Source organism: Leptodactylus fuscus, chromosome 5 (assembly GCF_031893055.1).
Source record: "Leptodactylus fuscus isolate aLepFus1 chromosome 5, aLepFus1.hap2, whole genome shotgun sequence".
NCBI classification, from domain to species: Eukaryota; Metazoa; Chordata; class Amphibia; order Anura; family Leptodactylidae; genus Leptodactylus; species Leptodactylus fuscus.
In genome coordinates, this window is record NC_134269.1 from 95344259 (window position 1) to 95369458 (window position 25200).

At 41.8% G+C, this 25200-nt stretch overlaps 1 protein-coding gene across 1 annotated transcript in view; it reads right to left on the reverse strand.

Moving 5' to 3' along the window:
* Nucleotides 1-25200, reverse strand: part of ALPK3 (alpha kinase 3) — an 86742-nt gene that overhangs the window by 37162 nt on the left and 24380 nt on the right. Inside the window, exons 3-5 of the mRNA XM_075273755.1 lie at nt 23907-24028; nt 5966-6083; nt 4428-5874 (exon numbers count right to left, since the gene is read on the reverse strand). Coding sequence (XP_075129856.1) covers nt 4428-5874; nt 5966-6083; nt 23907-24028 — 1687 coding nt within the window. The remainder of the gene's footprint in view (nt 1-4427; nt 5875-5965; nt 6084-23906; nt 24029-25200) is intronic.

Genomic DNA, 25200 nt, shown 5'->3' on the forward strand with positions numbered 1-25200 from the left:
TGTACATATCTAGTACAGTTTTGGGACACTGTGCTGTATTTCATATGTCTTTGAAGTCGTATCTATGACAAGCAATGAGACTCTGCAGATATTTCCATCCATGAGAAGAAGCTTTCTAGTGTCTTAGCTGATAACATGAAATATGGCAAATGTTCTATCTAATTTATTAAGAAGAAGATCATATTCATGGGGTCTTCCAACCCATAAATCTTATTTATAAATGGCTTGGAATGGTGTTGGAAAATTACACAATATTTCCTTATGATTCTGACCCCTCCCAACTCCTGCGACCTTTTCTATTTCCCGGTTTCTATTTCCTGGTAGACATGACTGCTCAACCAATCACTTACTGAGCCAGGTCACCACCATGGCCACTCATTGGCCTACCAGTTATTTCCTGTGTCCTAAGAAGATGAGACCAGGGGGAACCCATTAAGTCATGGAACAGGAAAGGCTGGGATTGGTAAGATGTGATAATTTTTTTTACTAACTTATGCTTTAGCTAGACAGTAGCCTGAGCTAGACTAGGTTGAAATAAAAGATGCAAGTATTTGCAGCTTTCACGTCAGCCTGTGTGGAGGGACCAGGGATATGACTCCAGGGGATGGAGTAACATGATCTTATTAAGCAGATAGTATACTTGCTCTGTGATTGCCACATATTTGTTTATAAGTGAGAAAGACATTAAAGCAGAAATGCAACTAGCTCAGTACTGTGCCCCCCACCCCATGTAATGTAACTTTTAATTGTTTTTAACTGCATTTGACTTTTATAATTATTTTTGCTTTAGATGGTACAAAACATTTTTTTAATATTAATAGCATAGTGTGGTGATAGTGAAGATGACAAGTGAGACTATATATTATATATACAGATAGCAACAGGTCCATTTTAACACTTTAATGGGCCCAGTCCAAAGGTATCGCCCACAAAGTTTATTGTCCCTTCAAGTGGTGCATACAATATACAGTACTGTTCTTTCAAGTGGACCCAAATAAAGCCCCTTGCTCCATCAGTGATCATCCAATATAATAAAGGCAAATATAATCTAGCTGTACTCATATTCTGGAAACATCAGTACCTTATAGCACAGTAAATGGCTGTTTTATCAACTCATGCTGCAAACGGCTGGCACACCTATAAAGTAATTTATAAGTGTGTGGGACCTTGTCTGGAGCCCTAAATAATTTTACGGGTGGGCCATAGGCACCACAGTCCGACACTTACCGCATGCCAAGACACCTGCAATAATAGCATTGTCTGCTTTCAGGAAATATATAGGGTTTAGGGGAATACCTATTAAGTTAGCTATATAATTTCTGAGCTATATAATTTCTGTGTTTTATTACAGGGGCTCTATCAGCAGATTTGGCATTAACCCCTCCGGCGCGGCGGTCAAAGGCGCCGGAGGCGCCATTTTCCCGGCGGCGCATGGGTGCCGCCATTTTGCCCGGGATCGCCGGCTCCTGGAGCATGCTCCAGGGCCGACGTCCCATTGCCATGACAGCCGGGAGCCTTGTACAGGCTAGAGGGCAGGGGTGTCCATCATCAAAATAGGGACTAAGCTGTTTCAGTTTTGTGAAATGAACATGGCACTGTTTACAAATCATGGACATAGGGGTCAATTTGTTTCACCTAAGTCAACATACATAGGTCCCAGTAAGCAACAGTGGAGAGTATCCATTGGAAACATCCATTAATATCTAGGGCTCCTAACAGCAATACCATCAGTAATACCTAAAATGGCCACCATGTCAATACCCATCACAAGCCTCATCAAAATAATAATGATTTCTAATTTTTTACTTACTGGCTGTTACCATAAACAGTACCCTTCATCCTTGGGCCTCATCTTCTCACAATGTAGGGACTGAATAACCAATCATCTTGCTGCTGCCTGAAGACTGCTTATATGTGCCCATATATCCCTGGCTCACAGATCTAAAAGAGTTCTAGTTCAAGGCAACAACTAGGCCGCAGGCTACAGATCGATCCCCAGGGCAGAAACAATCAGAGGCAGGGGCTTGGCAGCAAGTTACTTTTGAAAAATAAATATATGTTGATGAAGTTTTAGGAGTTTGAAAACGAGTGTCAAATATTAATTGCATGTAGCCATATAGTGGGCCTGCAGAAATAATTTTACGGGTGGGCCATAGGCACCACAGTCCGACACTTACCGCATGCCAAGACACCTGCAATAATAGCATTGTCTGCTTTCAGGAAATATATAGGGTTTAGGGGAATACCTATTAAGTTAGCTATATAATTTCTGAGCTATATAATTTCTGTGTTTTATTACAGGGGCTCTATCAGCAGATTTGGCATTAACCCCTCCGGCGCCGCGGTCAAAGGCGCCGGAGGCGCCATTTTCCCGGCGGCGCATGGGTGCCGCCATTTTGCCCGGGATCGCCGGCTCCTGGAGCATGCTCCAGGGCCGACGTCCCATTGCCATGACAGCCGGGAGCCTTGTACAGGCTCCCAGGCTTGTCTGCAAATCCTCTCTTTTGCAGGCTGGTCTATGCAGCCTGCAAAAGAAAGGATGATTTTTTGCAATGCATTAGCATTGTAATGCATTGCATTAGTGATCGGACCCCCTGGGGTTCAACACCCCTAGGGGGTCTAATAAATGCAAAAAAAAAAAAAAGTAAAAAAAAAAAAAAAAAAAATATAAAAAGTATTAAAAGTTCAAATCACCCCCCTTTCCCTAGAACACATATAAAAGTAGTTAAAAACTGTGAAACATATACATGTATACATGTTAGGTATCCCCATGTCCGAAATCGCCCGCTCTACAAATCTATAAAAATATTTTTCCAGGTCGGTAAACGCCATAGGGTTTTGATTTTGATAAAAATTTGAATAAAAAAAGGGATCAAAGCAATAACATTTCCCGAAAATGGTAGAACTAAAAAGTACACCCGGCCTCGCAAAAAAAGACGCCCTATGCATCCCCGTACACTTACGTATAAAAAAGTTACGGCCGTCGGAATATGGCGACTTTTAGAAAAAAAATTTTTTAACGCAGTTTTGGAATTTTTTTTTAGGGGTCAAAATGTAAATAAAACCATATAAATTTGGTATCCCTGGAACCGTACCGAAACACAGAATATAGGGGACATGTCATTTTGGCTGCACAGTGTACGCTGTAAAACCAAAGCCCGTAAGAAAGTCGCAGAAATGCATTTTTTCTTCAAATCCACCCCATTCTGAATTTTTTTCCTGCTTCCCAGTACATTATATAGAATAATTAATGGTAGTATCATGAAGAAAAATTTGCCCCGCAAAAATTAAGACCTTATATGGCTCTGGGAGCGGAGAAATAAAAAAGTTATGGGGTTTAGAAGGAGGGGAGTCAAAAACGAAAAACGAAAATCAAAAAATGCCATCGGCGGGAAGGGGTTAAAAAGGCTATTTGGGTGCTGCTATTAGTGAGTAAAAAGATCCCCCGTTTTTTTAAATTACCTTGGTAATCGATATGTAAATTAGGCTATCCGATATGTAAAGGCTATTCAGGAATATCTTTAGCTCATAACCCATAAATTTGCTGATAGAGTCCCTTTAACTATTACTTTTAATAAAATTCCAACTTAAAACCAATTTTTGTTATATATTTAATAGGTATAAATTATAGGTGCTTAATAGGTGAAAAACAAAATAGAAAAATGTAGCAAAATCTAAATGAAAAGAATGTCTGTTCCCTGGATTCTTTTTTCGCAGCATTTTGTAACTGCGTTTCACTATAAGGGACCTTACGCTGGGTTCACACTAGCGTTCTGCAGTCCATTCTCAGGTTTGCGTCTTCTGCATGCAGAAGATGGAAACCTGTCATACCGAGTCCGACTGTGAGCGCCAGTCAGCGTTTTATGCTCTCCACGGCAAAACCGCTTTTTTTAAACTAGACACAGAATACTGCATGTCCGACTCTGTGTCCGTTTTAAAAAAAAACGGTTTCGCGGCGGAGAGCATAAAACGCTCACCAGCGCTCACGGCCGGACACCTTTCAAACCCATTCAAATGAATGGGTTTGAAAGAGTCCTGCAGCTTTCCGTCTCCTGCTCAGTTTTGTGCAGGAAACGGAAACCTGCAAAACGGACTCCCGGGCGCAGATGTAAACGAGCCCTTAGCCCTTAGTCTTAATATTCAAACATTATCAAAGTAAATAAATGGTGCAAACTGGTGTGAGAAGAGTCTTTCACCAAATGTCTGTCAATAAACCAATGACACATGACACTTGAGATGTGATTTTATACAAAAGGACGTAGTTGGAAGATAGTATTTGGAACAGACAGTAAATATGTCATGATGGGTTGGTTATAGGACTGTATCCAAACATATGAGAGTCTCGACTATAATTAGGTACTGTCTGTGTTCTTAGTAAGGTGGAAAGATTTTATGTATGAGGCAAGCAAACAAGAAAATAAACTTACTTCATTGGGGTCTTCTGAGGATATCCTGTTATTCTCAGAGCCTTCCTGTCCTTCATGTTCAAGTTCATGTCTTTCTTCTGGACTTGAACGTTCACCCATATTAGTCTTTTGTAATTTTATGTCAGAAGATGAAGGGGCAACTATCACTTCTGATTCTACTTTCTTTAGCTTTTGCTCAGGAGCATCACTTATAGTGCCAAATGCAGCTGCAGATGAAACTGTTGAGTTATCTACGACAGGTTTTGGTGGTTCACACTTTGGCTTAGGGTCAGGTACCCGCTGATCAAGGTTTGAAACTGGTTTACTTGAAGGAAACTCATTCTTTGTAGTTGTTGTTGGAGGAGGTTTGCGCCCAACAGATAGTTCTCTTTGCTCTTTTGTACGCCTTGGGGCTGCTTTTGGTACTTTTATTTGTCCTTGAACTGATGGATTTGTGGGGCTCACATCTGGCTGAACTTCGTTTTTTGTCTTCTTGACTTGGTCAATTGATGATGCACTTTCTGCTTGTGATGGAGAGTCCTCAAAATACAAATCCTTCAAGGAAAATTTGACGTCATCCTTACTTTGTAGATGACCAGGTTTTGGAATGGAAGAATCATCTGCCTTCTTACTAGGCACAATATTATCTTTTATTTTATTTAGATCTTTTGTTACAGTTGATTTAGCTGATTTGTTAGAGAGGATGGAAGGTGCAAATCGTTTATTCACTGAAACTGGTGATGTCTGAACCTCCATCTTTTCTTCTACATGTGTCTTGGCAACATCCTTACCAAATCGGGATCTTCTAGGAGCAGGACTTATGCCTTCTGATTTCTTGGCAGTCCCCTGTTTTGTCTCCTCTTTTGTTAAGTCTGCTGTACTTATAGGAGGCTCATCCTCTTTTTTCTTCTTCTTTGCATAAGATTCCTTTGGTGTTGATTTTTTCGTTATGACTTCCACTGTTTCATAGACATATGCAAGGAATTCTTTACCATTTTCTTCTATATTTTCTGGAACAGCATAACCATTGGTGGTTACCTCTTCCATTTGTTCTGTTTCCATCACATGGAAGCCATTGACCACATTATGTGGTTGCTCCTTTGTGTTTGCAACTTCATCTTGAAGCCTAGATGTAGGATCTGGAACATGAACCTTAATGGACTCATCTTTTTCCTTTGGTTCTGTTTTTGCATCTTTATTTTCTGATGAGAATCTCCTTTTTCTTTGAATCCTTTCAGGACTCAGTGCCCTCAATTTTTCACTTTCATCAAGATTTTCCCTAACTTTTCTTCTACTCTGCTCAATTTCACGCATTTTGGCTTCTGCTTTTCTCTTCAGTTTTGCAAACCACCTTTGGTGAATTTTGTATTCGGTCATGGTTCCAACCTCTAATACTCCAGAACAGGACACAATACCTTTGTTATTCCTGGCTGACGCTTGATAAATTGCAGCATCTTCTTCAGTGCACCTGAAACAAAACAAATAAATGAATTACGTGTACAATATATACATGTGTATTGTATAGTAATTGGGGATTCACATATTGTTTCAGAACACACTTATAAATCTGTAACGTGTGGCGCTTTCCATTACGAAATATTTCATATTTTGGCAAACCACAATATCGATCCATTTCTTCATCATCTTTATACCATGTAATCTCAGGTTCTGGATATCCTGCAATACATCAATAAATGAATCGATTAATGGATATTGTTTGTAACCAAACATTTCAGGTAACATATGTCAGATTTGAGAGGATTTGATCTATATAGTATGGTTTCTTTGATTCCCAGCCTCCACTTCATTTCTGTAAAATGTCCACCAGCTTCTCAAACTACTTCATGCACACAGCGCTTTAGTAAGACATTTCCCATACTTTTGACTTGTGCAGCGAAGACAAAATGAGGTATTTCAGACTACAAAGGCACAGTGTGGTGAGGACTGGGAATCACCAAAAGGATTAAAAAGAGGATCCCGGATTTTTTTTAAAGAGGTTTTCCAATTTTAGGAACTTATCCTCTAGCCACTAGAGATGAGCGAGTAGTATTCGATCGAGTAGGTATTCGATCGAATACTACGGTATTCGAAATATTCGTACTCGATTGAATACTACTAGCTATTTGCAGTAAATATTCGATTCAGAACCAGCGTTGATTGGCCGAATGCTATACAGTGTATAGAATTCGGCAAATCAACACTGGTTCTGCAGCAGGCTCGTCTTTGCTAGTCGGGAGAGCTGGCAGCTTGCTGTTACGAGGGAGCTGAATTTTTCTCATAGGAATGCATTGACCAGCGTTGATTGGCCAATGTACAGCATTCGGCCAATTAACGCTGGTTCTGCCGGAGGCTCGTCCGTTCCTCCACCCCCTGCCCCACCGTATACCCGGCGTATAAGACGACCCCCAACTTTTCAGAAGAGTTTTGGGGGTTAAAGTCGTCTTATACGCCGGAAAATACGTACTGGTGGGCTCTTGGAACGCCAGTGTGGCAATGACTGTGTGTGTGTGATAATGGCACAATTTCTGATATAGCTGGAAATTGTTTTTGAAAGGGCATTATTAAATACAAGAAAGCTAAAGAAAGAATTGTAGGGATGTGCACAATACCTCGAACACTGAACATAGTAACTGAAAACATAAAAAGCTATGACCCAAATAGGTTGGGGTGTTTGTCAGTACAGGCAGCAGGTGCCAAGCTGCTCCTGTGGATAGTTTATCTTTGGACGTCAGTGTTTGATATGTGATCTCTCACCACTTCACACCAGCTTTAGAATCCCTCCTTTCCCCTTCTCTCCAGCAGAGCAATGATTGCCTCATTGCATTCTTATAAGATTCATTCCATTGTCTCCATCCATATAATCTGTGCTAAGCGGCTATTATCTTACCGGGAAGTATCAGAATTATCTATATATGTGTAAAAACAAGCCTTAGGCATGTACTAGCGTTTGTCGGGAGTCAATGGGCTGATGGTGTTCTTCATATAACTTATTGTTTGTTGCCTATGTAAGTTTTTTTAAATGACTATATAAAAAGTATCTTCCCCCTTGAGGTCTGTTGTATATATTTAATACAGTCATCACTACTAAATGGTTTATAATCTTTTTACAATTTATATTATTTAACGAAATGACCTTGAAGAAATATATAACCTTTTTGAATGATTACTTCATCTATACTGGAAATTACTCAATGCCTGAATATCACGCATGTGAGAAAGTAAATGCCCTCCTACACTTATAACTGGTTGCCCCGTCGTTCTTCTAATCTGCTGTCAGTCTCTCATATTACTCTTGAGGAATTTTAATCCACTACAGGACTGCTTTCAGACACACTCAGAGATTTGAGGTCCTGCCACAAAAGATCTACTAGGTTCAAGTAAGGACTTCAACTAGACCGGTCCAAAACGTTATGGCTAAGGCCCCACGTAATGCATCATGTTTTTTTCAGAGCATTTTCCATTAAGTTTTTGCTGAGTTTTTATCTGTGGATTTATTAAACCTATAGAGAAAACGCCAGCTTTTTTGCAGCTTATTTTTTTCTGCAATGACTGATGGGATTAGCCAGAATCTCATTTACTTTGCAGGTACGGTAAAGGGCATAAAAAATTTGTGCAGCAATTTTGCAAAAACACTGCGCATTAACACGGTGGGGCTTTAGCCTAATTCTATTTCGCCTTAGATGCCGATTTTTGTTTTGCTTTAATAAATGTATCCCAATGGGCATTGTGTTGTCCTAAATATTCACATCTGATATGTCCACCAATAGATCACTTTTCCAACACCAATGGGGAGAGACCGTATCGTTACTATTAGACAGCAGTATATCGAGCTTTTCTTCTATATTTTATCTACTTTATTGAAGGTTTGAAATATTCAAGGATTAGTGCCCTTGCTTCTCCTTTATCATTGTCAGTTTTTCAGATAGACTTTCCCAGTTACATATAGTAAAGTGAATGCTTAAAGATATTCCTCAAAATACATAAAATATAGCCTTTTCTGAGATAAAATTGCCCTACATTTCTTTGTTCCAGATACTATACTGGCTGATCATGCTTTTACTCTCGACGCTTGTAGCTGTAGCACTCGCAGAGGTGGAGAGCTGGCTGAGTGAGATGGATTGGGAAAGGGCAGAGGCCACCTGGGTACACTTGCTGCTACTGCTGTAAACTGGGTATACAACCTACCCTATAATATTGCAATTTTTCTTCCCTTTGGGGGACAAGGAAGGATTCCCCCATTTTGGCTTTACAGTGCCTTGCGATATTGTTCGGCCCCCTTGAACTTTTCAACCTTTTGCCACATTTCAGGCTTTAAACATAAAGGTATAAAATTTGAATTTTGGGGGGAAGAATCAACAACAAGTGGGACACGATTGTGAAGTGGAACGAAATTTATTGGATATTTTAAACTTTTTAACAAATAAAAAAACTGAAAAGTGGGGCGCACAAAATTTTGCCCCATCTTGCCATGGATTCCGCGGCTGAGGCTCAAGACACACTCCAGTGTAGGCCCATTCATTCGGGCCTACACAGGAGCAGGATGGCGCGACGAAATGCTGATGCTTCATCGGCATTCCGTCGCGGTGAGCAGAGGAGAATGTTCACACAGCGGAAAAGGTTTCCACTACCTTTTCCTCAATGTGAACATACCCTTAGGGCCCATGCACATGGAGTTAACGCGAACGCATTTTAGCATAATACACGTGTATAGAATAAGTGTGTAAAAATAACACTGCCATTGACTTCAATGAAATTTTTTACACGTGTAAAAAAAGCGTCAAAATACGCGCCAAAAAACGTGATGCGTATTTTGATGCGTATTTTGACGCGTTTTTTACACGTGTAAAATTTTTTATTGAAGTCAATGGGAGTGTTATTTTTACACGTGTATTCTATACACGTGTATTATGTTAAAATGCGCTCGCGTTCACTCTGTGCACGGGCCCTTAATGTGGAGTTTTAACATCGCAGATAAAGAAGTGCAAAGGCAGACCATTTTGTTGCTGCAAAATGATCAGGTTGTTTTTTGCAACATAAGAATGGCTGAAATGCACAGAGACTTTTCTGAGTAGCTGGTCTTTTAAGCCACTATACAGATTAATAAAGAGACAAACCACCAGATTAAACAGACAGTGTGTTACTCAACCTAACAGCAGCGGAGTAACAATAATGGTGCACTTTTGCTGGCAATGCTTCCCTGTTGGTGATGGTGGGGAGCTATTCAGTGGGATACTTGCTACAGGAGACAGAAAAGCAGTTCCTCTGCTGTGTGGCTCCTCTGATCCAGACCCATTAATTGTAAAAGTGCATGACAGTGCTTCACCTAACGCCCATGAAATAAGGGACGAGGATGAGAGGAGGAAGCAACACCTTAACCTGGTGAAGATGGTGGTGAGTAATGGTTCAGAGAGGAGGATCCAGAGAAGGTAAATGGGCCCTGCATGGTGTTGGAACTGGGTCAGCAAAATTGGTTTGGAACTAGCACCTGGCCTTGTTACGTTTCTGGACTGTGGACCATGAAAGCCATGTATTGTGCTTGTTCATAATTGCTCATTACAAATGACAGGACATATAGCATCAGTGTAAACATATAAAAGTGAAACTTGCACTACTGTAAAGAATAAACAAAAAAGTCCCACAAGTAGATAAAAATAGTTCATATTTATTCATCATATATGAAAGACAGTTAAGTATATAAATACATCACATAAGGTGGAGAATTGGGAGAGCCATAAAAACATTGCTAAATGGAGGAGAGTATGGGAGGATAATTGACTAGTGAATGAACCACCTATTAGTCTATATCAGGTGGGACATCTTATAATAGTACACAAATAGCATCAAGCAAAGTGTAAAAATAGTCATAGACATCTTATAAAACTGCTTTAGCAGGCAGGTGGCAAGACAAAGATTATATACATAATAAGCCCATACTATTCACCTTACCCAAGTAGCACGCACCCTGATGCCATTGTTTGGGGTGATTGCTGTTCAACATGTTTTTTTTAATTCTTATTTTATTGAATTTTTACATTTTACAAGCTACAACGCATTACAGTATAACATATTCTTTTAACAAGCAAACAGAAACAGGAACATATGACAATATAGTCTCTGTTTAGGAGACTAGTCTGAGCAACAAAGTGTGATGATGACTATAGTATAATTACGGTTGATCAAAGTACGGTAATAAAAGGAGTAGGTGGGAGAGGTAAGGGAAGGTGAAGGGAGAGGAAAAAGAAGAAGAAAGGAAAAAAAAAAAAGAAAAGGAGAAAGCATGATGGACGGGAGTCGAAGATGAGTATGTTCAGTTGATCTGAGCATCACAAGTCAAGGAAGAACCACGGTACTACTCCAGCCAGGGTGACCAGATACGGAGGAATTTATCAGGGCTACCTTTTGACTAGAAAATCAACTCCTTGAATCTAGCGATTGTTGCAACTTTGTCAAGCCACTGGGCTATGGGTAGAGTATTATGTTGTAGCCAGTAGGCTGGAATAAGGGATTTCGCCACTTCAATCAGGTGGATAGTCAGGTTTGCTTTGCTCGGAGTGCAATCTATCTGAGGGCAGAAAATAATGACCAATGCAGGTGACAAGGTAATCGAGGAAGACGTGATATTTCTAATCGTCTGTTGTACTTCAGACCAGTAGGGGGTAATGAGCAGGCACGTCCACCAGATGTGTAGTGGGGTGCCAGGTTCAGAGCCACACCTCCAGCATAAGTTGGAGTCAGCAAGCTTGCGAGCTGTTCCACATGTTGATGGTGGCATGCACTTTTTTCCAGACTAACAGATCCATGGAAAGGCCCACAATCTCCACATGGTAATATAAAGCAGGAACAACTTTCCTAGAGAAATAATGGCAGCAAGGCATCCTACATCGAGGATGAGCGCATGCCATGAGTTAACAAAACTAAGTGTAATTCACCAACTAGTATGGCAGCGACTGCATCAGCAGCAGCTTGGTCAGGTGCGGCTTAAGTTGCAGAACAGCCAGGTGACTGAGCACATATTGCTGTTTCCTGGACACACATTCCTTTACGGATGACTGAAGTTGGAGACGAGGAGTAGAAGCAATTAATAATGAAGATGATAACGATGACCTTATGCTAGGTGTACATGTGGCTTGCCTATAAGGAGGATCACAGGGCGGAGTAGAACAGTCTTCACATATCCCATCAGTGCCAATGAAAAGTCTATTTTGCAAAATAAGATGGTGATGCTTTTCATGTGAGCACATCGAAATATTGTTCCTACATTTGGTCCTGCATGGCTACAGGTAAGTTTCTGCTTGCAGATCTTGCACACTGCCATGGATTTAACATTTGGCAATGTACAAAAAAATTCCCACATGGGAAATGACCATGTGTAGCTTCTACCATCAAACACCAACAGCAGAGTTACCATGTCTGCCACTACCACTGCCACCACACTCACTTCATGCACAACCCCTAGGTCTGCCCTGGGCAGGCTTCTTGAATGTGAATGGGCCTGCATAATAGCTGAAGTTGTTACTTTCACCACTGCCACCATTCTCTTCATCTTATGTGACCTTGTCACCCTGACCTGGTTGCCAGGTCCTAACAGCAAAAGAATTATGATCAGCAGCAATGTCATCATCCTCCATCCTTTTTTGTGACACAACATGGCAATTTGATTCTTTTATAATTTCCCGTTAGGTCCCTTAACAGAATGACTACCAGTAGTAGTACCACACCCCGTGCCACAGCAACCTCCACCACCAACAGCCATGTTTTTCTCCTCTGCTAGCTCATCAAAAAGAAGATGATAAATAGACTTCTCAACAGGTGCTTCATCACTACCAGGGATCTCTATCAATGAAGAAGATGAAGGAGACAGTCCAAAAAGGTCCTGTGGTAAATTACGTGCTATGGAGGGGGAGGAATACACAGAAGCATGACTCAAGATCACATCACTCTCAGATGTAATATCATCTTGTGACTGAGATAAGTGAGCTAAGTAATCAAAAACTTAATTTTCATTCTAAGGAAATACAACAATCCTACAGCCACTGGTGCTGTCAAACGGCCCTCACAAAAGTCTCTAATGATCTCCTGACGGCGAAATCAAATGGTGTCTTCTCTTTCCTCATTCTTCTGGATCTCTCAACATTTGACACATTTTTGACTATCAATTCCTCCTCACTATGTTCCGCTCAGCTGGCATCAAGGACACTGGCCTCTGCTGGTTCTCCTCTTATCTTTCAGACTGCACTTTCAGTGTATCATTTGCGGACTCTGTTTCTTCCCCTCTTTCCCTTGCTGTTGGGGTTCCTCAGGGCTTGGTTCTAGGCCCCCTGCTCTTCTCTCTCTCTACACAGCCCCCATTGAACAAACAATCACCAGATTTGGCTTCTGGTACCATCTTTATGGTGATGACACCCAATTATACACATCTTCCCGTGACATCATCGCTGCACTAATACAGAACACCAGTGATTATCTTTCTGCTGTTTCAAATATCATGTCTTCGCTCTATCTGAAACTAAATCTCTCTAAAACCGAACTACTACTATTTCTACCATCTAATAGATCTGTCCCTGATATATCCATTGCAGTCCCAGGCCTTACTATAACTCCTAGGCAGCAGGCCCACTGCCTCAGGGTTGTGTTTGACTCAGACCTTTCTTTCACCCCCTATATCCAATAACTTGTACGCTCATGTCATCTCCACCTCGAAAACATCTCCAGAATACACTCTTTCCTTACCAGAGATACATTAAAGACACTTATTGTTGCTCTGATTCACTCTTGCCTTGACAACTGTAACTTTACTAATCGGTCTTCCCCTTACTAAACTCTTCCCTCTACAATCTATACCAGTGGTTCTTAACCTTGTTTGAGGTACCGAACCTACCAGTTTCATATGCACATTCACCGAACCCTTCATTAGTGATAAATCAAATATGATTTTTTTCCAAATTCAAGACATAGGTATAAGTTTTTTTACTGGTACACAAAATGAACCAAGCATAGGACCTAGGGTTCGATCGAACCCCGATTAAGAACCACTAATCTATACTGAATGCAGCAGCCAGGCTCATCTATCAGTCTAGATGCTACAGCGATGACTCCGGTCTGTGCCAGTTACTACATTGGCTGCCTATTCATTACATAATACAATATAAACTTATCACCCTCAATGACAAGGCTCTCCATAATACTGCACCTCTCTACATTTCCTTTCTCATCTCTGTCTACCACACAACACATGCTCTCCCTTCACACAATGACCTAAGACTTACATCCTCTATTATCAGAACCTCCCACGCTCATGTACATGACTTCTCCTGAATTGCACCACTTCTCTGGAATGCTCTATCCTGGACAATCGGATTAACTCCCAATTTCTACAGCTTCAAGTGCAAACTATAGACAAATCTTTTCAGACAGGCCTATCACAATTCCTAATGTAAACCTGTCCGTACCGTAATTAGAATCCCTAAAAGGAACCCTCCTCTGTTCCTGCTCCCACATTACCCCATACGATATGATGCCATTTCAGGCTAACTTTACATGTGCAGGTACAATCTGCATGTTAAAGGACACGACTGATGACGGCTCATACAGTTTCATGTTTATGTAATGACAGTAACCTCTATTACAAAATTGTCTGACCATTGTATAAGCAATTCTTCCTCCATTGCCGCCCCTACTACCTCTTGTGTCACCTCTCTACCTCAGATTGTAAGCTCCTGTGAGCAGGGCCCTCAGTCCCATTGTGTGAAGTGACTATTTCTTTTGTATTTCACCAAAACCAGAAGTAGTGTTGCTATTACCACCCACATTCTTATTGTTAGTACTTGCACAAGTGTTTCTTATCCCCCTCCTATTGCCTGTCTCCTGCCGTTTCTTTCCAGTCATTTTTTTTACTGTACACTACTTAATTATAATAATGATTGGCAATCTTTCTGATAGTGCATGTGTGTTTGTTTTTTTTCCAAGAAACTATTTCAAGAAACGCCACTGCAAATATGCTCCATTTTGTAGTACCTGCTACGTGTATGGGACTCTGGGTAATCTCATCCACACATTGCAGAAAACGGTTGGGTTTTTGAAAATTACAGCATATAAATTATACCTATGGAAATGCTGCCATTTTTCATATAGGGGTAGAAAATCTGTACATGAAAACTCTGTGAAATTGCAAAGAAAAATATTGCAGAAAAAACGCAATATGTTTCCAGTGCAGTTTTTTTCACAGTGTTTTTTTGCTGCACTACATAAAGCCTTAGCCATATAATGAATGAATATTTTTTTCAGATAACCAGACTACATCACATTGTGTATTGGGTGAGCAGAGCATAAAAACCCCTAATATGACTAAAGCCCCATGTTGCAGAAACACAGCGTTTTGCGTGCTTTGGAAATAACGCAGAATGAGTGTTGTACCAGGAAAAAAAAAAAGTCGTCAAAACCGTCATTGTTTTTGCCATTTCGCCTCAGAAATTTTTTTGCATAAAAGGTGATTAAAAGATCAGACAGTCCCAAAATGATATGAATAAAAAGTACATCTGTCCCCGCAAAAAAGACGCTTCATGCAACCATGTATACAAAAATATAAAAAATTTACAGGTGTCAGAACATGGTGACTCCAAGAAAAAAACATTTTCAAAGTTTTGGAATTTTTAAAACATATGAAAACCCATAAGAAAGTGCCACAAATGCAGTTTTTCTGTAATTCCACCCCACTCTGAATCTTTTGCCAGCTTCCCAGCGGGACTGAATAGGAGCAGGGATGAGTGGGTAAAAGATCTAGTTGGAATAAACCAATAGGTAGTGGCCGCAAGATAGGTACGGTCACGTCAGCGGCACAAGAACTTACGGGTATGGTTTTGCCGCCTCCTACTAGGACAGAATAAAAGAAGCAAAAAGTGGTTAATATGCATAATTAATTAACAGCCAATCAGAAGGTAGCCAAGCATATAACTCCAGAGTTACAGATGTGAAACTCGGTCCTTGTGTACTGGATTTATCGGCCACAAGACTATGCACGGAGTGGGACTGGTACCAATTACACTATAGAACATACTGTCCCATACTGATTACACTACAGGACATTATGTTGGTGGGAAGCAGGGACTCTTCCTCTGTGCATGTACCCTTCCAGTAATCTCCTTTTAGCTTACTGGCCTACAGAAGGAAATTTTTAATTTTATATGAGCCTGTAAGCACTCTCAGATTTGAACAATTGTGCACTACCATAAGAGACTGGGAGGCCTATCAGTTCCTAATACTACATTGCTGACATGCTCTTACAACTTTTCTCTATTTCCTATCAGTATGTCTTTGTAGAATGGGAGGAAATTCACAAAAAGAGGGGGAGAACATACAAACTCTTTGCAGATGTTGTTCCTGGTGGGATTCGAACCCAGGACGCCAGCGCTGCAAAACTGCAGTGCTAACCACCGAGCCAAGGTGTTATTTTTCTAACTGTGCACTGTTCCTTTTTTGCTGTTATTTATTAAATACCTTTTGTAAATAGATTTCCCTGCGTGGCTGGGGTTTAGGTGCTGATCTCTTGCTTTTTATTGCGGAGGGTACCTCTGTGGACGGTGGTGGGTTACTGAGTTCTGTGTGTGTTTTTCCCTTGATCCAGCCTGCCAGATCTTATGCAGGTGCAACCCATCTTTCCCAGCTGTCTTGCTGTTGAATGTGTCGCCACTCTCTCACTCCGGTATTTCAAGAGGGTGTGTGTGATTAATGTCATCAGTTGGCCTTGTATTGAATGATTGGGGCATGGTCCTGCTGGCTTAAGTCAGTTTGATGGTACAAGGGTCTCATTGTAGCTTTGCTAGCCAGCCACTCCTGTGCAGCTTCAAGGTAGGCTTACATGCCTCTTGTCCGTCTTCTACCGTCTCCTCCTCTTCTATATTAATATGTGCTTCTTCCCTCTACAGATGTCCAGTTTCTCATCTCCAAGCAAGAAAAAAAGCAAGTCCAGACAAAGGATCTTCTCAACCTGTCAATAGCCCTCCCAGAGCATCTCAATTCTGACACTTGTCTAGCTTGTTCTGCTCCTGGCAATAATCCTCTAATAATGCAGATGCTAATCACTTTGCCTGTTTAAAGACCCAGCTTTCTCAGGCTTTCAAAAAAGTTACAGCTGCACATAAAGTAGAGCTGCTAGTAGAGCCTTTATCTCTTCTCAGGTTTCTTCTGATGACTCCCTGTTAGCAAGAGTCAAAATCAGACGGCAAATTACTTTTTGATGATTCCGATGATGGTTCTGGAGAAGACTGTTATATTTTTCATAAAGACAAAACAAATTAGCTTATTAAGCTTGTTAAAGAAACAGTCGAGACTAGAGATGGGCGAACCAAATCAGCACAAAATGGGCTGTACCCGAATGTTCCAAATTGCTTGGTTTTCAATTAAAGCAATTATTATTACTATTATTATTATTATTATTATTATTATTATTATTATTATTATTATTATTATTATTTCTATAGCACCATTAATTCCATGGTGCTATAGAAATACACCATGGAATCAAGAAATACAGAGTTAGAGTGTAATGTTCTACCTCCACCTGATTTCAGGTCAATTCCAAATAACTGTAAAATTCGGCTCCAACCAGAAGAATAATGTCAAAAAATCAGAAGTTTAAATATTAAAATCCATAAGTGTTTATTGATAATCCATGTTAAAAAAGTGAAATAGATCCAGAAATAGCTACGCGTTTCGGTGAATATGCAACTTCTTCACGGCATAAAACTTAGAAACAACAATCACCTTTTAAAAGAAACACCGGACATTTCACTCCTCCCACTCATTAACCCTTACATATACAAATACATAGAAAAATATACAAAACTCAATTAGTAGTTCGGATCAATAAATACGACAAGAATTACATGGCATCATCCACAAATAATAAACCCTGATAAAACTTACCTATACAGAGGGGCCACACGGTGGCTCAGTGATTAGCACTGCAGCCTCGCAGCGCTGGAGTCCTGGTGTTCAAATCCCGCCAAGGACAAAAAACCATCTGCAAGGAGTTTGTATGTTCTCCCCGTGTTTGCATGGATTTCCATCCCATATTCCAAAGACATACTGATAGGGAAAAATGTATATTGTGAGCTCTGTGTGGGCTTACAATCTACATTTAAAAAAAACCAAAAAAAAACCAAAAACTTACCTATACAGAGTTATTCAATCCCCTAAAGGCAAATCCCAGGCCATACTATGTCTCATACGATGTTTTGTAATTCTAAGTTTTATGCCGTGAAGAAGGTGCGTGTGCACCGAAACTCGTAGCTACTTCTGGATCTATTTCACTTTTTTAACATGGATTATCAATAAACACTTATGGATTTTAATATTTAAACTTCGGATTTTTTGACATTATTCTTCTGGTTGGAGCCGAATTTTACAGTTATTTGGAATCTACTATCGGTGAAAGTCCCTTCCGTTTCTGGTCTCCCAGAAGAATTGTTTATGGACTGGTGAGCTGAACTCTTTTTGATATTTTGTTACATGATTTCAGGTCACCCTTGGTTGCTGGATCACGGCCAATATCATGTACTGCTATGACTCTGAAGGCAAGACCCTTCCTTATCAGGTCATTACCTATTCTCCATGTTCCACATCAACTTCCTGGGTACAGGTGGGTGATCCTTTCATGCTTTGAGTAGGGTCAAAATACGTTTGGTACAAACCAAAAGTGGCTTAAAACATGATGTAGAACACTCTCAGGGCTACTGGAAACCTATCTACCTGATTTTCAGCTCTCCATGGCAAACACAGTTGAAGTAATTTCAAAGAGAAAGTGACATTAAACCTCAGACTCTCTCTCCGCCTCCTCAGTGACATCATTCTGGGCCTCCTTGTGGTATCAGACTCCTTGTGGAGACATGTGCCCGTGGCCTGTGATTGGGCCTCAGCAGTGACATGGGCACACTGGGCATCATGACCTCATGGTGGTTCAATCACAAGCTTCAGCGGTGACCTTGTGTGAATGACCAGGAGAGTGCCAGAGGCACAAAAGGTGAGTATGAATGTATTTTTGTCACCTCTCCTGGGCCAGAAAAGACGCAGGCTATAATGCGACAGCCAAATTAGTTCTTCCTAGATGAATTTCCATTTGTTTGATTTCACAAAAAAATACCCTAACAATCTTGGTTCAAAAATTGGATTTCTATTTCTCAGAGAGAAAGTCCAGCATGGGCAGCAGCATTTATGCATGACTGATAAAGCCTCAATACTTTGGCATGCACAGATAAATACATGTTGAGCACCAGGGTTGTTAGTTCAAGAAAATATTTTGTGATATTTTTGCAAGAAAAAAAAATAGCCATGCTTATTTTCATTTGCATTGATGGCATAACCCCTTTTAGATTCCACATAGCGAAATGCAGCTAAAAAACGCTGAGCAAAAAAAAGCAGAACAAAACAAAATGTGTCAATGGTTTGTCCTTCCTAAATATTCAATCGATACAAAATATAAATGGTAAAGACTAAAACTTAGCTTTTATTGATAATTGTCGTAAAAACTCACACGTGAAAATAGTATATATGTGTGCTGGATACCTGGATAACACAGGTATTGATCAAAAGTTATCCCGCTCACTGACATAATCAACTCTTAATAAAACTAACAGTGCTATCCCCTATACCTATATGGGTAAGCAGGAAGAGCTGAGGGCGGAGTAACCATTATTCCCAACTAGTAGAATACCCATGGCTTTGCTCGCAGAAAATATGTTAAATCATTGTGTCACGGGATGGTTAGAGTCTATACTATAGGCAATGTGTAATATATATTTCATGTGGAATGTATTCTCTAACCTGTTGTAAACATCAGTGTGTAGTTGGCTGATTGGGGTCTAGTGTGTTAGCACATTGTATGCAAATACCTCTAACTAGTGAGGACAATGGGTGGAGATAATCTGATCAGTGTCTCCAAGAAGATGTTGGACTGTGCATTGTTCAAAAGAGACAGGGAGTCTGCTCTCCTTGGCATAGGTGAGGGGGGAAGGATCTGTGACTCAGCCCTTCCCACCCCCAGGTATAGGAAGTAACAGTTTAGTATATAGATGTAGCTAGCAGTTAGTATGTGTTAGCCGGCCTGTGCACAGCTCTGTAGAGAGCCAGGACTTAGTTACAGGACCAAGGAGCCAAAGCTATCATTGGATTGTGACTTCTGTGGACTTATTGTTGTTACGGTTGATGTGACCGCCGCCGGCTACTAACTTTGTGGATTAGAATAAATTGCTGTTGTCTCCTGACCTCTTGCGTCCGTGTTGATTCAAAAGACCATCCGGAGGAAGACGTATACCTTTGCTCCGTGACAACTGGTTGGCAGCGGTGGGATCAACAGCGGACAGCGAGATGGACTACAGCAGCTCAGTGATTAATGGAGCCACAACCTCAGAATACAGGAACTGGACTATGGCAAGTCTACAAGTAAGGGCCCGGGAACTAAACCTGAGTTACCAGGGAAGAACGAAAGAGCAACTGATCGAGGCACTGGAGGAGATGACCCTGCAAAGCGACCATGAGGAGGGCTGCCCCCAGGAGACAGTAGAGATACGGGAGTGGCAGGTACAGACCCAAAAGAGCAGATGGGTTGTTTTGTATGAGGAGGAATTGGCAGTGCTGGGGCTAGGAGCAACTGCAGAGCAAAGGAGTAGAGCATTACAGAGGGCTCAGGAAACGGAGAAGGAGGAACAGAGAATGGCGCATGAAAAGGAAAGAATGGTGCATGAAATGCGAATGGCTGAGATAACTATGAGGAATTATAATCAAACGTCGACCCCCAGCCCAACAGTGAGAGAACCACCATATGTCTCCCATAAACACTTCAAGACCTTTGATGAAGCGGCTGGGGATGTTGATGGATATTTTCAGGACTTCGAACACCAGTGCCACCTGATGGAAGTCCCAGAGAAGGATTGGGTCCGGTATCTGGTGGGGCACCTACGAGATGGGGCTGCGGAAGCTCTCAGAGCCATGGACCCTAGTGATCAGCGGGACTATGAGGCCATTAAAAGAGCGGTGCAGAAGTATTATGCAGTCACTCCAGAATCCTACCGAGTTCAGTTCCGCTCTTTGTCTTACAATGGGGGAAGCTCCTTCCACATGTTCGCCCACAAGTTGAAGCAAGCATGCAAGCGCTGGCTAGAAGGAGAGGAGGCTGTCACAGTCGATAAGATCCTCCAAGTCATACTTAAGGAACAGTTCTTTTCCCAGTGCCCCGCTGAGATCCGTGAGTGGGTGCTGGAATGGAACCCAGCCACAGTGGAGCAAGCTGCTTCTCTTGCAGATGAGGGCCTGACCATCAAGCCGCAGTGGAAGAGGTTGTTTGCAGAGGAGCGGAAAACTACCACAGTCCGCCAGACACCCTTCATCCAGCCACCCACCTTTCGTGCCCGGCCTCAGGATTACAATTCCCCCTCTACCCCTGCCCCAGCCCATCGGCCTCCAGCTATGAACAACCCTGTCCCTAGACAACGACCCACTGGAAGAATGCTAGAGCGCAGATGTTTTGGGTGCGGGCGGCCTGGACATTTGCAAGCTAGTTGCCCTGCTAACATGGGGGCACGGGCCACCGTGGCATCCCGGCCTATTCACTACCTGGGAACCACCCCTAGGACAGAAAGTTTGGCCCCATTTCCAGATGACTCCATGAATGACCCATCTGTTCCACCTCCAGGGGTCTATGGGATTCAGCCTTCCGCCACACATCCCGCAAACCTTCAGAGGAAGCACTTGCAGGAGGTCCTACTGGATGGCCGAACAGTTGTTGGATTCCGGGACTCGGGAGCTTTCCTAACGGTAGCGGACCCCCGAGTTGTGCGACCCGAGGCCCTAGAGGAGGGCCCTGGCATTTCTATCAAGTTGGCAGGGGGTACTCGGAAACGTATTCCTAAAGCTACCGTGGAACTCGACTATGGTTATGGACCAAAACGATGCACAATTGGTGTGATGAGCGGGCTGCCGGCCGATGTTCTGTTAGGCAACGATGTTGGAAATCTACAGTGCCACTTTGTGGGAGCAGTGACCCGAAGCCAAGCTCAGAGAGACGCCAACATGGATCCACCGGATTTTCTGCCAGATGCCAGCCCTTCAACTCTACAACTTTACCATTCAGTACCGCCGAGGGAACCAACACCAGAACGCAGATGGGTTATCCCGGCAGGAGGACATATGAGCTATAGAGACTGATGTGCATTCCCCAATTTACCTGTGTAGGCCAATTGTGTCATGCACATGTTTTGAGAGGGGGAGGGGTTGTCACGGGATGGTTAGAGTCTATACTATAGGCAATGTGTAATATATATTTCATGTGGAATGTATTCTCTAACCTGTTGTAAACATCAGTGTGTAGTTGGCTGATTGGGGTCTAGTGTGTTAGCACATTGTATGCAAATACCTCTAACTAGTGAGGACAATGGGTGGAGATAATCTGATCAGTGTCTCCAAGAAGATGTTGGACTGTGCATTGTTCAAAAGAGACAGGGAGTCTGCTCTCCTTGGCATAGGTGAGGGGGGAAGGATCTGTGACTCAGCCCTTCCCACCCCCAGGTATAGGAAGTAACAGTTTAGTATATAGATGTAGCTAGCAGTTAGTATGTGTTAGCCGGCCTGTGCACAGCTCTGTAGAGAGCCAGGACTTAGTTACAGGACCAAGGAGCCAAAGCTATCATTGGATTGTGACTTCTGTGGACTTATTGTTGTTACGGTTGATGTGACCGCCGCCGGCTACTAACTTTGTGGATTAGAATAAATTGCTGTTGTCTCCCGACCTCTTGCGTCCGTGTTGATTCAAAAGACCATCCGGAGGAAGACGTATACCTTTGCTCCGTGACACATTGATTATGCTAAAGTAAAATTTTCAGAGTCACACTGAAATTGACATTTTCAGAGCTACAGTAATAGTTTTTTCCACTTTAAATTTTTATTATTTTGGCATTTTACTAATTTGTCGTAACATTGATGTGAGCAACTTTTTTTTTGTTTCAACATTTTTATTGATTTTATATATTCAATGCATATTATCTAGTATAAACTATTACAACTATTTTTTGAACTATTTTTTATCAAAAATTAAAATTTATGCACCTTACACAAACATATAAAACATTTACACCAGGGGTGTAACTACTGGGGTAGCAGCTGCCACAGGGTCCGGGACATTAGGGGGCCCAGCGACAGCCAGTACCCCTGCATTTTTTTTTTTTAATAGGCCGTTACTGGCTGGAGTTACTCCAGACGGTAACAGGCCCTATTTACTTACCGATCCTGGCAGCGGCCCCACAAACAGTATTATTATGACCCCCAAGTAAAATGACCAGAGGCCCAGGAGAGGTAAGGGAACATAAAAAACTGTGTTACTTACCTCTCCAAGCAGGCTTCAGGCATACTTGTGTGATGTCCCTGACTTCACATGACCAGGCCCCCTGGGTCACGTGATGTCCCGGACGTAATTGAAGATGGCCACCATCAGTGGGAAGTACAACAAACCCAAGGATAGGTAAGTAACAGTGTTTATTTATGTTTGTATCCCTCCTGGGTCTCTGATTATTATGCTCTGGGTTCTGAAAAGCCCCCAGAGTATAATAATTGTTCATGGGTGTCCACAGTGGGGCATAATGCTGGGTGAAGGGGCCACAATGGGGCATAATGCTAGGTGAAGGGGCCACAATGGGGCATAATGCTGGGTGAAGGGGCCACTATGAGGTATAATGTTGTGTGCAGGGGCCACTATGGGGTATAATACTTTGTGCAGGGCCACTATGGGGTATAATACTGTGTGCAGGGGCCACTATGGGGCATAATACTGTGTGCAGGGGACACTATGAGGCATAATACTGTGTGCAGGGGCCACTATGAGGCATAATACTGTGTCCGGGGCCACTATGGGGTATAATACTGTGTGCAGGGGCCACTATGGGGTATAATACTGTGTGCAGGGGCCACTATGGGGTATAATACTGTGTGCAGAGGCCACTATGGGGTTTAATAGTGTGCGCAAGAATGTGGGTGGGTGGATCGGTTGGGGTCTTCAGCGTCGGGGGGGCCATGTCAAAAGTTTTCCACATGGCCCCATCATTCCTAGTTATGCCACTGATTTACACCCAATTAACAACATAGTGCAGCCCTTCCCCCCCTCCCTCCAGTGTAATTTATAAGTAGATCATGGACAAAAGAGTAAAATTGGTTTCCAGTTACACGACTATCTGTTGTGCTTCAGTGATGAAAGCTCCCTGTATAGTAAGCAATTTGGAAAACTTGCAAAAAGACAACAGTTTATTCAAATTATTTTCCCAATGTGTTATAGAGCATGACCTCCAAAAAGTAAGGTGTCTTATATTTCTACTTTATTTTAAATTCAATTAAAAAAAAAGTAGATTATAAAAATGAGCAAGCAGAAATTGAGAACATTTTACTCTAATCTTCCATAGAAAATAATTGGCTTCATCAATAGTTCTTTATCAGAAAAAGGACAGCTCAAGTTTTTTTTCTTACCTGTTACCATACAGATAAATTTAGCATCTGATCCCTCTGACACAGCCCTGGGTTTCAACGTTGTCTCAAAACATGGCTGTGTCTCTTCAGTCAGTTGCGATATTATACTGCAGAATGTTGTCCTGTTAATAAAAATGCATGTATCAAAAACAACACACACACACACACAACAACACACAGCGTGACTGGTGACTCCAAAGGTCCTCACTGAGTGATAACCTAAAATAGTGGTAATTGAGAACTTTTGAAAACATATCCAAGAATACACATTATAACAATGTGGTCAAAAATCTGTCTTACTGTGTTTCTGACCTACAGTTGCTCTCCAATGGATTCAAAAACTGATATAAAATGAGACAGACAGATGTCAGTTTGTGATCAATCTAAAAGGGTTGTCCAGAACAAGGAAATGTTTTACGATTTAGAATGGGCAATGAAGTCACCTCACCAATCTACTTACTGTTCCCATTCCCTCATTTCCCCACTTCTCTGTTGCTCTCTATACTAAAGTAATTTTGCAAGATCACATTATTGATGACCTACCCATAGGTTACCCCATCAATATTATACACTGTCTACCAATAAGTATTTGGACACCTGTGGTAGAATAGAAAACACCATTTATTCATATTCAGTAGTTAGTAGAGCCCAGCAGATGCTTCCTTACGGATGGTATTGATCCACACAATACTCCCGGATGCCTGGTGAAACTCCTGGTGTATGTGAGCCATCGCTTGGGTGCGGTTTCTCTGACCAGCACTTGTCGGTCTCTAGCTCTCAGTTTCGGGGGTCTTCCAACTCTGGGTACATCCCGACATTCACCGTTCTCCTTCCACTTTGTAATCACATAGGCTAATGTCGATTTTGGATAATTCAGTTTGCTTACTATGTCCCTTAAGGATCGACTATTTCTGTGGTACCCGACAATTACCCCTTTTCTCGAAATTGGACAACTCTGCACTTCCTGGCATCTTGCATGCGACTAATGCCAATGCTGCTTCCTATTTAATGGCGTGACGTACATCACGACCGCAGATATTTTCATTTGCAGGGATATCCAAATACTTATTGGTAGACGATGTATTGGTGGGGATCAGAATCTCGGCACACTCACCAATCAGTTATTGAAGGCTGCACTCTCCATTGTTTACAATGTATTGCAGCTTTGCCCATTTAAGTGTAAAGCTGGGAAACCCCTTTAAATATGGAAGCCTATGGTATTAGTGCAAACATAAGCTAGCGCTGATTTCCAATATCTCATTGTTATGTTCTAACATATGGTATATGACATTCA